This window comes from Gymnoscopelus microlampas (assembly GCF_963454915.1).
Source record: "Gymnoscopelus microlampas genome assembly, chromosome: 14".
NCBI lineage: Eukaryota > Metazoa > Chordata > Actinopteri > Myctophiformes > Myctophidae > Gymnoscopelus > Gymnoscopelus microlampas.
In genome coordinates, this window is record NC_139951.1 from 18636316 (window position 1) to 18648725 (window position 12410).

Below are 12410 nucleotides of genomic sequence, written 5' to 3' on the forward strand. Positions count from 1 at the left end.
ATGGTAATTTAGTCACCACCTCCTAGAGGACAGCGATTCTAAATCACAACACCCACTTCATCAGAATACATTACAATAAGGAGCATGAATAATATCTTTCAAAGAGATGCTGGGGCCATCATTATATGATGGCATTTGACAATTTCACCCAAAACACACAGCAGTGTTGTGAATGCTTATGGATACTAAACCTGCTGATGTTAGTACTATATTAGCTAAGCCACAGATACGTTGATACAGAATATGTTAGAATGGCTACACCTTCAAATTAAACTGAATGAGTCTTCGTCCTGCTGTAGAGAGGTGAGGTCTAATGTTAGTCCTGGTGTCAGATCAGGTGAACCTGCTGGAGCCAGGGTCTGTGTGGAGTCCTGTTGGACGATTTTAATGTATTGTTATCATGCTGTAATGTGTTGGAAACAACTGTAAAATACATGCTATCAACACAAGACGCATTTCCAAATTGTTAATCTTTCAATCAAGCACGTGAACCCTAACGTCCCTATTCTGGGCATGTCATAGGCGAACATTCTGCATAATTTAGCAGATCTAGAAGCTTTTAAATCTGATATACACAAAGTATATAATGGTTAACCATGAAATCTTGTTCTTGGATAATTAATTTTTTTTAATTGACAAATGATGGTGTTAAGACTCGTGTAGTCACCAGAGTTTTGTTTAACCCAACAAGCACGTTGCACAGGACCTTTATAGATCTGTGAATATGAATGAAATTCCTCCCTTCAAGCAGCACAGAATAATAAACAGCTTGGGGGGGGGGCGGGGGGGCTAGCCATGCAGGTTATCTGTTGAAATATTCACTGTAGCTTTCCTGCTGTGCTTCTGTACTCACCAGGTACAGGGGGTTTATCATCGTGTCAGCGGGACTGTCATCTGGCATGGGTTCAAACTGGCAGGGAAAGCAATTTAAAAGGATTAAAGATGGAATGAAGTGCTTCCAACTCCAATTTCCTCACACGTTTGGTGTAAAACTGTCGTATACGGTATGTGTAAAGAGAGGAAATTGAATTGAAGCCACAGTCCCCCCACCCTGAGTCTATGTATTTTCTACAGAAGATTCCTTGTCTTTTGGCAAGATTCCTTGTCTGTGAAACCAAAATGGCAGTTTCTCCCACGCATCTTTTAGTAACAACTCCTGGTATTGTGTGGGCAGTTAATGAAATAATATACAGTATATACACTTGAGGAAATCCTTTTTTTGTAGAAGGCAGTGGATATTCAGCCGTCAGACAGCATTGGTACGAAAAACTGTAATTTTGGGTGCTCCCCTCAACCAATCAAATGGCGTAGATCACGGGGGTTCTGATGGCTGATCCACTACCTTTTTAAAATGAGTGAATCGTGATTCAGAATGGACTGTGTTGTCTCCATGACTACCTGTTGTTCCATGGCAGGTGGTTGCTCAGGGGCGATGTCATCATCGCCATATGCTGGGTTGTCAAAGGGCACCTAAAATGGCCACCAGATAAGAGAATTGAGAACAGTTAAAAGGTATATCAAATCAAACCTCAGGGTCATTGTCAGCTCCGCATGTGGGAATGTCTGGTCAATGTTGAAATGGGAAATGAGCCCTTTGATGTTTATGAAACGAACCTCGATGCTGACAATGGTGACAGGTGCGGCTACACTCCCGATGGGCTCTGCCACAACTTGAACCTCATCTGCATATAAGGGATTCTTAATGTTCACCTCGGAATCTGTGTTTTCTCCCTAGTAGGAAGAAAATATACGTTGAGAACCAAACTTCAACTCATTGAGCTCTTCAAACAGTGTGTCTGTAACTAACTGCTATGTTAACACAATAAAGCCATACGCTGAATTGACAACAGCATGCAGCTGCAAGTGAATGTTTACAGGTTGGACATTCACTAATGGAATAAAATGGGTGACCGAGGTATGAGTGAAACCCTCGTAGCGAGAGCTCCAGCGCTCCAAGTAGATCAAATCGAGTAGCTGTCCCCACTCCCCGGCAGGCAGAGCTCAAAGACAGGGAGGAGAAGTACAGACGTTCGATGCTCGTCTCTTGCAGCTTGTTTGTAAACAATGTATACAGTACATTTTAGGTAAGAAATAGGCCATGTAGTTGCTCAATCACGGCTTGCCGCTCTGTCTCGAAGGTCAAAGTCAAACTTTTCTCAACTTTTGGCGCTCTTCTTTTTGCTGGCTTCCCCCTGTTACGGTGGGGAAAGCAGCAGTCACTCCTCTACATGTAGCTCTAAGCGTAAGTTCAATAAGGAAGATCTCTTTTCTCACGCTTTTATCTTTCTTGCTGGGAATTCTCCTTAATTCACAGCTTGAGGTGTGAGCTTTACCAGCCAATCGTAATCTGGCAATCTGCAGTCAGCCAATTAAGCGATTGGGCTCCGTCTTTAAACATCACTGCCTCTGATCCTGTCATTCTCTTTTCAGCAAGCGACGAGCAAATGATCTCCATCCCCAACGCCACCTTGTTAAAATCTCAATTGTCTTCTAGAGTTGAGAAGGAAGGAGGTTCATCTGCACTGCCAGTGCCACCACCAGCATAAGACTCCAGGGGGGTTCTCTCCCTATTAAAAGCGAATCTTATACGCTATATGTTAATCGGGTCTAAATCGCCAAAATGTTTTATATTTTATTCAATAAAACATATTGTTTGCATCAAAACGATCTCTACTTTATTGAAATAGACAATGCATTGAACCTTGCCGCTTTCTCAGAATGCAGCAGTGAAAGTCCGCTTGTTGGTGTGAATTCAGCATAAAGGTGAAAGTGATTCACAAATCTACGAGGTTGATGCTGTAAAGGAGAGTTTCAAATGAATTCAGTGCAACAAGGAGCAGTGAATGTAATTCTATTGACCTTGACTGATCCATCAGGAACCGTCACCGTAGTCTCCACACTGCTGGGAGCTGGGGGCTCTGCGCTGTCGTAATCGTATGCTGGGTTCTCAAAACTCTTTGCCTCGGTCTCCACCATGGATACATTCAAACAAGGCACCTGAATGAGTAAATTAAAGACATGGAGTTGTCCAAAGAAGATTAGGGCGGAAATATATTCAAATATATATTTATCAAGATGCAATGTAATGTAAGAGAAATCAGCCTGTAAAAAATGTTTCGGTACAGCGCTTACGGTGCAGATACACTGTAGGTGGAGCAAGGCGATTTTGTAATCACATGAACCCTAGCGTCCCTAATCTGGGGCAAACATTAGGCAAAAATAGGAGCTCTGTAAGCTCACAATGCGTCACAACGCAATGGGTTGTGAGCTTGTAGATCAGCTATTTCTGGCGAAGAAATTTGGTGTAGAGGGAAAAAAAGAGCGGGCCACAAAGTATATACTGTAGGGTTTAACCCTTCCCAATCATTTTATATGGAAGCAGGCGTCAATCCCGTGCAAAGGATTGTTGGCTTGATGGCGGGGTGGAGCAGGCGAGGAGAGTGTCAAAAAGTTCAGTTTGTCTCAAATATGTAATGTGTATGTAATTGTGTATGTAATTGAGAAACACATTTCAGGGGCCAATCACATTGTTGAACGTGACAGGGTAGCAACCACGTAGCAACCGTTGATTCAGTGACACACTACGCCAATTGAGAATGACAGAAAGGAGACTTAGCTTATCATGGATATACACTAAAGGTAATAACATACTATGTGTTTGTTTCATTCAGGAGTTTCTCTGTGCAAGCAGTTATCCATGCTTGTGTGAAATATACCAACAATTAATATTACCTTCAGCTGCTGTCCATTTATTAATCTCACTGAATTGGTAAAGAGAAAAACTAAATAAAGCATGGTGAATGTTGTTGGAGAATGGAGAGGTGTTTCTAGTGGGATTATTAAACATTTAAATCTTGCATTCTTGTAGTTGGCAGTGAAATCGATTTGCTCCAGTTACATGTTTCTTCACCAATAGAAAATGTATGAATGTGTTATTGGACAGGTCTGTATTAGATTTGAAATGTTTGCTCCTATAGTTGATTAAGCGGTGAGGTGCACCAGTGCCACTAACTGGTTCAGCATTTGGTCTCATATCACTTGCGGTTGTTTCCGATCCATTTGGAGACTGAGCTTTTCTGAAAACAGAACACATACAGTATGTGACACAGGTGGAACGGAACATCATTGAAATTCAATAAAATGTTGAATTGGCTCAACTAGATAATTGCAATTTAATGGATACAATTCCTGGCTTTGGACCAAAAGTACAGTATGTTATCCTGTCTCTCTCCTTCCTTTCTCTCTTTGCTGTTCTATCTCAGACAAGCAGATATGCCTTAATAGTCACATTAATGATGACGATGATAATAATAATATATTTTTTATAATAATATAATAATAATAATAGTTTTTATACTGTGGTATTCATCCTGAAGCATAATGCTGAATGCAGAACAGCATCAGCCACTGAGTGTCTGTTTTCTCACTCTCACCTGAAGCTGGGCAGGGTGGGCATGGATGGCATGGATGGCATGGAGGGCATGGAGGGCATGGACGGCATGGAGGGCATGGACGGCATGGAGGGCATAGTTGGCACCTTGCTCCGTAGCGTCTCCAGCATTTTAGGCTTCTTGTGAGCAACGTACACCAGGCCACCAAGGAGAGCCACGATCAAAACTGACACACCGATTGCTATTCCCACTGATGGACAGAGAGGAGGCAAGGAAGCGTGTTTGAATGTGCGTGCGTGTGTGTGTGCATGCATGCGTGTGTGCAGGGAAAGACAAGATGTCATCCTCTTACCACTAGTAAAAGACATTATAATTGACATGACATGACATTATAATTGACAATAATTGTACCTGATGATGCGATTGTGTGGAATACATTTATCTCACAGTAGTCTCCCCTCCATTCTGGAGAGCACCTGAGAAACAATACAATGCAAATGTTGGCCAGAGCTTTACTAGCTACCATATCTGCATCTGCTTGTGTGTGTGTGCGTGTGCGTGTGCATGTTAATGCATTCATGCGTGTGTTTACTTACTTGCAGAGAGCCTTATTGTCGTCAAAGTAGCAGGTTCCACCGTTTTGACACTGGCACGGTGGAGGCATAGTGGGGGGCGGGTCAAACCCTGAACAGGTGAACAGAATTCATCGTCAATATTTAATTTGTTTTCCTTCTCCACAGACGTACACAGAGTAAGATTATAAGACAAAATACGTTTCTCACCGGCATCACATTCCGTGTTGCTGCCAGAGACCATGCTGGTGCCCTCAGGACAGGCACAGGTGTATCCTCCGGGTCGGAGCAAACACAGGTGACTGCAGGTGCCTTTACATGGGCTCGTCACTGGATGGAGAGAAGGTAGTGACAGCGTGTTTAGCCCGCTAAGACCTGAGGCCGATTCTACAAATGCCTTCTAAATCTGTAGTTCTCACACTTTTTCTTAGTTCAAAATAATTCAACGTTTTTCAAACGCTTTCAAGAATTTTCAAAAATGTTCAAAAATAGCAGATGTACAAGCTCGCAGCACGGCACGAAGTGACGCGCTGTGAGCTTGTATATCTGCTATGTTTTAATAGCCAAGGCTAAAATCTAAAATGACAGTGGGTTAGATCCTGATCATTGTTTTGTTGAGTGTCGTAAACACATGAACCGCAGCGTACCTATTCTGAGACGAACATTCGGCAAAAAGAGCAGATCTGAAAGCTCACAACGTGTCGTGTTGCAACGCGTTGTGAACTTGTAGATCTGCTCTTTCTGGTAAACTGAAAAGGGAAAAAAAAGTCCTGGGGACTGGGAAAGAAGTCCCAGTCAACTCAGGATAGGGTTTAAGTCGCTAACCACTTTCAACCTGGCACCCCTGTTTTGGGAATGTCATTTCTGGCAAAAATGTTCCAAAATAAAGAAATTAGCTGATCTACAAGCTGTCAACATGTCACACTGTCACGCGTTGTGGGCTATTTTCACAGCGAAGTATACATTTGGGCTCAGGTAGTTAAAGAAAATGCAAATGTAAAATGGAACACGATACGCACATTAATCCATTTGTGGCGGGAACCCCTATTTCTAATTATACTTTTCAAGACGGGAACCCCTTTTGGGGTTGTTGTTGCTATGTACAGCATATAGCAACTTATTAAAAAAAATAAAAAATGAATACATATTTGAAGTTTTTCAGAAAACTTAGGTCAGGATTTAGGAGGCTTTTTTAGAATCGACCTCAGGTCTAAATGGGTTAAAGACAATGATATGACTACGATGTGTGCATGCTTATGCATGCCAATAGGCCCTTGGTGTTTTGCATGCTTACGAGCACATGCTACACTCTGCGTGGTGTGTCATGGCGTGCGTGTGTGCATGCGTGCAGTGGCGGCCTTTCCTATGTTTCACCCGTTTCAATTGAAACGGGCCCCCAACCTCAGGGGCCCCCCCCCCCAAAAAAAAAAAAAAAAAATTTTAATATATTTTTTTACTCGCATCCCAGTCCGGGGCCCGCCTGTGGCTGGCCGACGTCCAAGAATTTCATACAAGAAGATGATGTAGATCTGATTGAATCAGGGCTCAGCTCAAGTGAATCATGTGAGTGAGTTGTTTTAGCTGTCTGTCCATGGTGGAAGTGCAGATAGCCTAATTAATTTAGTTCGAAAATGCATCACTATGGATTGTGGAAGCAAACCAACTTCAGTCCACAATTTTTTTTTTAATCAAAAAAAAAAAAACTTTTTTTTTTTTTTTTTTTTTTTTGGGGGGGGGTGCATATGGGGCCCCCATATGAGCTCTTGAAACGGGCCCCCAGATCATTAAGGCCGCCCCTGCATGCGTGCGTGTGTGTGTTGTCTGTGTGCATAACTAACTGGCTATGGAGTTGTATCTCTGCTGCTGGTAGACTGATATCTGTGTAAGCCAGGGCCCGGCGGTGAGCAGCTTGGTCTTGGTGCCGCGGCCAAACTTGTCCTGCCGGAACACCTCCCCCTTCTCCTGGGTGCTCCAATAAACATGGTCCTCGAACACACTGACACTGAAGGGGTTCCGTACATCTAGACAAGGTAAAAAATAGCAGGGTTTATTTTAGGGGGAAAAAGTAAAAAAAAAAGGCTTCTTTTAAGATATTCTAGGCAAGTTATCAAATTTACAATAAGATCATTTGATCACAACATCTTGAAAGAATAAAATCTGAATGCAAGTAATAATAATCACTTGTTAAGCTTGTCATTTTTTGCAGTTAAAACACCATTCGTGCTTCTATTCCCATACATACAGTATTGCCTTTTTACTGTGTCCTTCCAGCTCCCTCTTACCTATGTATACAGCAGTCCTTCTGTCTTCTCCTGAAGGCAACACAGACTCAATGCGGCTCTCCTTAGAGTCGGACCAGTAAAGCCTATTTTCGTTGGTGTAGTCGATTGACAGGCCAGTGGGCCAGCCCAGGCCCTCAGCCACAAGCACTTTCCTCTGCTGGCCATCCAGCCAAGAGTACTCGATCCTGGCTACCTTGCCGCGGTCTGCCCAGTACAGCATGCTGGAGAAAACGAAGGATGGAGTGAGGAAAGATGGAGGGATGTCATGTTATCTTGTTTTGATAAATGTTGGATGCTACTGTTTTTAATATGCTGCTCAGTTTCAATTCACTGCACTTTAGGATTTTATGCTTATTTTTTATTTATTGATAATTATGATCCTGAGTACGATTTTCGTTTAAAGTGCAAGCATGTAAATGACAAATAAAGTGAACCTTGAAAATTGAAATGGATTTTGTGAGGCACTGGTTTTAAATAGTTATTTACATATTAGAAATGAAATGCCTAATTTGCAGTGGCTATGCCAGTAATAAATGCAGGAAATACACAATAAGATGACCTACAGAATTGACAATGTAACATTATTTTAATGTGATTTTAAGGTTGCAAACACTATTCAGTTGCACTAACTGCTGAATTTCTATCTTAGGAGAAAAACATTACTGCTCTGTAAATATAAACTTTTGAGTTGTCCCCAAACTTTAAATTGTAGAAATATCATGACCTTTCTTCCAGCTTTTTGATTGTCTTTTTTTGAATTATTAGAAGAGGCAGTGTGGTACGGATAAATATTTAAACAACTGATAACAACCATCAAATAAAATATTAAAGCTAGAAGAACTGTAAAAAGAAGTACTGTGCTTTGTTGGAGGTTTTAACAGTATCCCATAAATTGATTGAAGTTCTCTAAGTTTCAACTGTCTGAAACACTGTCTCAAAATTCCAGGGTATATCAGCAGCTGTGGAAAAAACATTTTCTTCTCACCCCAGGCGTGGGTTGACGGCCACGGCCGAGGGGTGGCCCAGATCGGTTTTGACCAAGTGTTTCCTGTAGCGCCCGTCCAACATGGCCACCTCTAACCTCTTCACCCTGGAGTCTGCCCAGTATAGGTTCCTGTTGGCAGAGGAATTACAAACCTATAAACGCAATGCAAGAGCAACACAGTTAATTTAATTTTGCCGTACTGTACAGTATGTTCAGTGTGGGGAATCTGATATTCATTCATCATTTAATTATCTAAAAAATAAGGGTAATTAAAAAGTCATTACTTTGTGATGAAGACAGCCACAGACAGATATCACCTGGAGTTCTTTAATTAGCATCATGTTTTTATTTTGTGCAATTAATTAAAATCACATTACAATGCAATTAAATTAGTTTTTCTGAACGGTTTACCAAGACATGAACATAACTGTAAACAAAAGGAAATACGCATAAAAGGGGAAAAGAAAACTAGTAGGCTGCTGCAAAAGCTGCCACTGCCACCTCACCTGCCCACCCAGTCTACTGCAATTCCATCTGGGCTGGTGATGTACTTGATGCCAAGGTCAACGGCAGCACCGATGTTGTTGCTGCCATCATCCACTGTTGGTAAGTATGCCCTCTTAATGGCACCCGGTATCGAGTCCTTACCAGCCACAGTGAAGTACACCATACCTAGTCAAATATGGGCATCATTAGCCATGTTCTCTTTAGTTCTTTATCAACTTCTCTTATTATTGTTGAAAGATTGTCTTTTCAAAGTGAGGAGCCAGTTGTCTTTTTTGTAAGTAGTATGTGATGGGCGGATATGTGATCATGTATCCAGTCTGTAGACATGTGTATTAACTTTATATATTGTGCATTCTTTCTTCCCATTAGACCTTTTGCACAGCAGCCACTGTGACATTAAGTAGTAGGTTAAACACATGTGTTACCAATGATATGAAATACTATTCTGTTCCATTCAGGTCAAACAGCCAGGGTGCTGCTATTGAACTTGTTGCTCACTGGAAAGGCTACACTAAATTGAACTGAACCTTAGAGTTCACTGTCTTTATTCCATGTCTTTCAGTATGTGTGTCTGTGTACGCATGTGCGTATCATGTGTATCATGTGTGTTTGTGTGTGTGTGTGCCTCACTGAGTCCAGTGTTGTTGTGATCCCAGTCATAGTCCAGAGCCATGACGCGCTCCTCCTCCTTGAGGAAGTCGTGGTAGGCCTCCGTCTGCAGGTTGAACCTCCGGATACGGACGTTCTCCGGCAGCAGCAGCAGGGGAACGGACCCTGAGGGACAACAAGGCCGACGGTTATCAGGTAGTGGTTTACTTCCACAAGACATGGGGCTAACAACAACGGACATGATAACGATAATGTTCAACCTTATTACTATTATAATTATTTTATTACATTTTAGGGGGCTAACAAAGAATATTGCACACATAAAACACATGCACATGATATGTGATAGGGATTTTATTTTTTTATTTTTACATTAACCACTTGAACCCTCGCATCCCTATTCTGGGGGGAACATAAGCCGAAAATAGCCGATCTACAAGCGCATAACGCGTGAAGGGGTTTGGTGTGCAGGGAAAAAAGAGCAGACCAAATACCGAGCCAACGGTCAATACAAAGTATTGAGGGTTTAAGTGGTTCAATGTCTTAAAACACACATTTAACATGAATCCGATATGTACTGTGGGCCCCTGTTTCATCTCTCTCTCAGCTAAGGGGTCCTTGGCCTGAAAAAACGTTGAAGACCCCTGATAAAGGGCATAAGTGATTCCACTGAGACACACTGACAGTTCAGAAGCCAGAGTGACAGTGGTGTAAAACATCTCACCTTCAGCCTCACACATGGCGCCGGCTCCCACGGAGCGGTACCCAGGAGCACACTCGCAGTCATAGCCACCCTTCCTGTTCTTACATGCCTGGGGGCAGGTTCCATACACCTCACACTCATTAATGTCTGCAAAGAGATGGTGGAATGAAGGCATTTTAGAAAAACTGGCAGATTTTTTTTTTTAACCCATTAAAGCCAGGAACGCATCTGTGTCATTTTAGATTTCTTTGGCTTTTCAAAAATATCAGATATACAAGCTCATAGCGCGGCACCGAATGCCGTGCTACGAGCTTGTATATCTTTAAGCAAACATTTTTAACTCAAATCTTTGCTTCTGGGGGTCCCTGAACTTTTTTTTAGCCAAATACATATCATTTTGGGGGTCCTTGACATGAAAAGGTTTGAGCACCACTGACAAAAAAACTGTTAGGATTTGGAAGACATTTGTAGAATCGGCCTCAGGTCTTAATGGGTTAAGGAAGACTCCTTAGACAGTGAAGATAATAGTTTTTCTTTTCATTTTAACATGCTCATAAAGTTCTCTGTGCTCAAAGTGATGGGTGCAAAAAAGGTAGCAAACGTTTCGGTCATAGGACCTTCGTCTGTGCTAGAATAGGACGTTTAAACATACAACGCACACTGGCACATGATACTTTGCATAAGTGCACACAGAAAACACATGCACATAATGTCAATGCACATACACATGTACTGTAGTATGCATGTAAAAATAATATTTATACACATGTACAGCACAGTGCAGCTCAGTGGCCTTGTGGTTAGTGTAACAACCCTGAGATTGAAATGTCAGAGTTCAATACCCGGCCGAGTCATACAATACCAAAGACTATTAAGAACACGGTACCCAACACCTCCCTGCTTGGCCCTCAGCATCAAGGGTTGGATTGGGGGTAAGCCCCTGTGACATACTAGCGTCGGGGGTGTAGCCTACTTGTACATAAAGCTGCCTAAGCCGCGCTAAGGAAACAGGAGATAGGCTTTTGACCTATGGGCCACATACTGTAGCTCGGGAACAGTTGGTTCCCATGGCTACTTACCACTGCAGTGCTCACATACACATACAGTACACATACAGTATGGACAACATTTAGAAGTACGAGCCAAACACACAGCTCCTTCAAACATGGCAAGCTATGACTAATGTATATGACCAATGTAGAAACTTTCTGCTATGACCAATGTACTGTACATGTTATATTTGTTTTACTATTGCTGCTATTATTTATTATTTCTTTGTTATTGCTTATTCATGTTGCCATAATGTTGAATTTGACTATTTTGTAATCATATATAAGATGCAACACTACAATCTTGAATTTTTAATCTTGGAAGAGACATGGCTGTGTTACATAATTTGACCTTATATAACCTTATTTTTTACAAATAAAAATAATTACATTGATAGATTATTATAAGTACTCTATGAGTCATCGTCAACTCTTTAAACATTTTAGTGTTATCTGTACTTTTCTGTGAAATAAAACCATTTCAGTGTTGTTTGGTGTCCTGGAGGCCTCGATACCACTTTTCACAACGAATGACATGCTTTTATCTGCGTTCCCTCAGGAGGTATTTTCAGGCAAGCTAATAAAAGCCTATTTTATTTTCAGTTGGGTTTGAAGAGGGACAGTTTCATAAATGGAAGAGATAGGAACGGATGCAGTCGTTAAAAAACTATATTAAATATTGATCGTGTGCATATCTGGTTGGGTGTGCAGCATGGGCAAACACCCCTGCTCTGTATACTGTATGGGTATTTCTCGGTGTGTGTGTGTGTGTGTGTGTGTGTGTGTGTGCGTGTGCATGTGTATGTGTATGTATGTGTGTGTGTGTGTGTGTGTTTGTGTGTGCAAAGTTTTGTGTGGACACAGGCTTGTGAATGTTGTGTGCGATGCGTGCATGTGTGTGTGTGTGTGTGCGCACGCACGCGTGCATGCGTACCTAGGCAACTGTAGGTGCTGTCTGGGTCCACTTTGTATCCAGGGTTGCAGGAGCAGATGAAGCCTGTACCGTTGAGGTTCAGGCACGTGTGCTGGCACAGCTTCTCCTCACAGTTGCGGTCGTTGCCGAAATCTGGAGCCAGACAACACAGACCTCATAACAGACCCTCATTAACTGTGCATAATTGTAAACAAATGGGAGCGGTAAGGGTCCATTTGGTTACATTTGCGCAGGATTTCAGTGTAGGGCAGTGGTTCCATTGAAACATTGCAGAGTAAAAACACTGAATGTAGATAAGCATCCACCTTTCAGTGTCAAGTTATGAAATCAGCTATCCACCATTTTTGTTTTGCTCATAAAAATATTTGCTTTATAAAA

At 41.9% G+C, this 12410-nt stretch overlaps 1 protein-coding gene across 1 annotated transcript in view; it reads right to left on the bottom strand.

Annotated features, from left to right (window-relative positions):
- Positions 1-263: 263 nt before the first annotated feature.
- lrp2b (low density lipoprotein receptor-related protein 2b) overlaps positions 264-12410 on the bottom strand; it is a gene marked incomplete at both ends in the record, with an annotated part of 75901 nt that continues 63754 nt past the window's right edge. The window contains 17 exons of the mRNA XM_084078221.1: positions 264-371; positions 854-910; positions 1399-1470; positions 1615-1731; positions 2860-2997; positions 4013-4076; positions 4434-4641; positions 4803-4867; positions 4988-5075; positions 5174-5293; positions 6802-6984; positions 7246-7466; positions 8231-8359; positions 8737-8902; positions 9368-9511; positions 10071-10196; positions 12033-12164. Coding sequence (XP_083934347.1) covers positions 264-371; positions 854-910; positions 1399-1470; positions 1615-1731; positions 2860-2997; positions 4013-4076; positions 4434-4641; positions 4803-4867; positions 4988-5075; positions 5174-5293; positions 6802-6984; positions 7246-7466; positions 8231-8359; positions 8737-8902; positions 9368-9511; positions 10071-10196; positions 12033-12164 — 2138 coding nt within the window. The remainder of the gene's footprint in view (positions 372-853; positions 911-1398; positions 1471-1614; positions 1732-2859; positions 2998-4012; positions 4077-4433; positions 4642-4802; positions 4868-4987; positions 5076-5173; positions 5294-6801; positions 6985-7245; positions 7467-8230; positions 8360-8736; positions 8903-9367; positions 9512-10070; positions 10197-12032; positions 12165-12410) is intronic.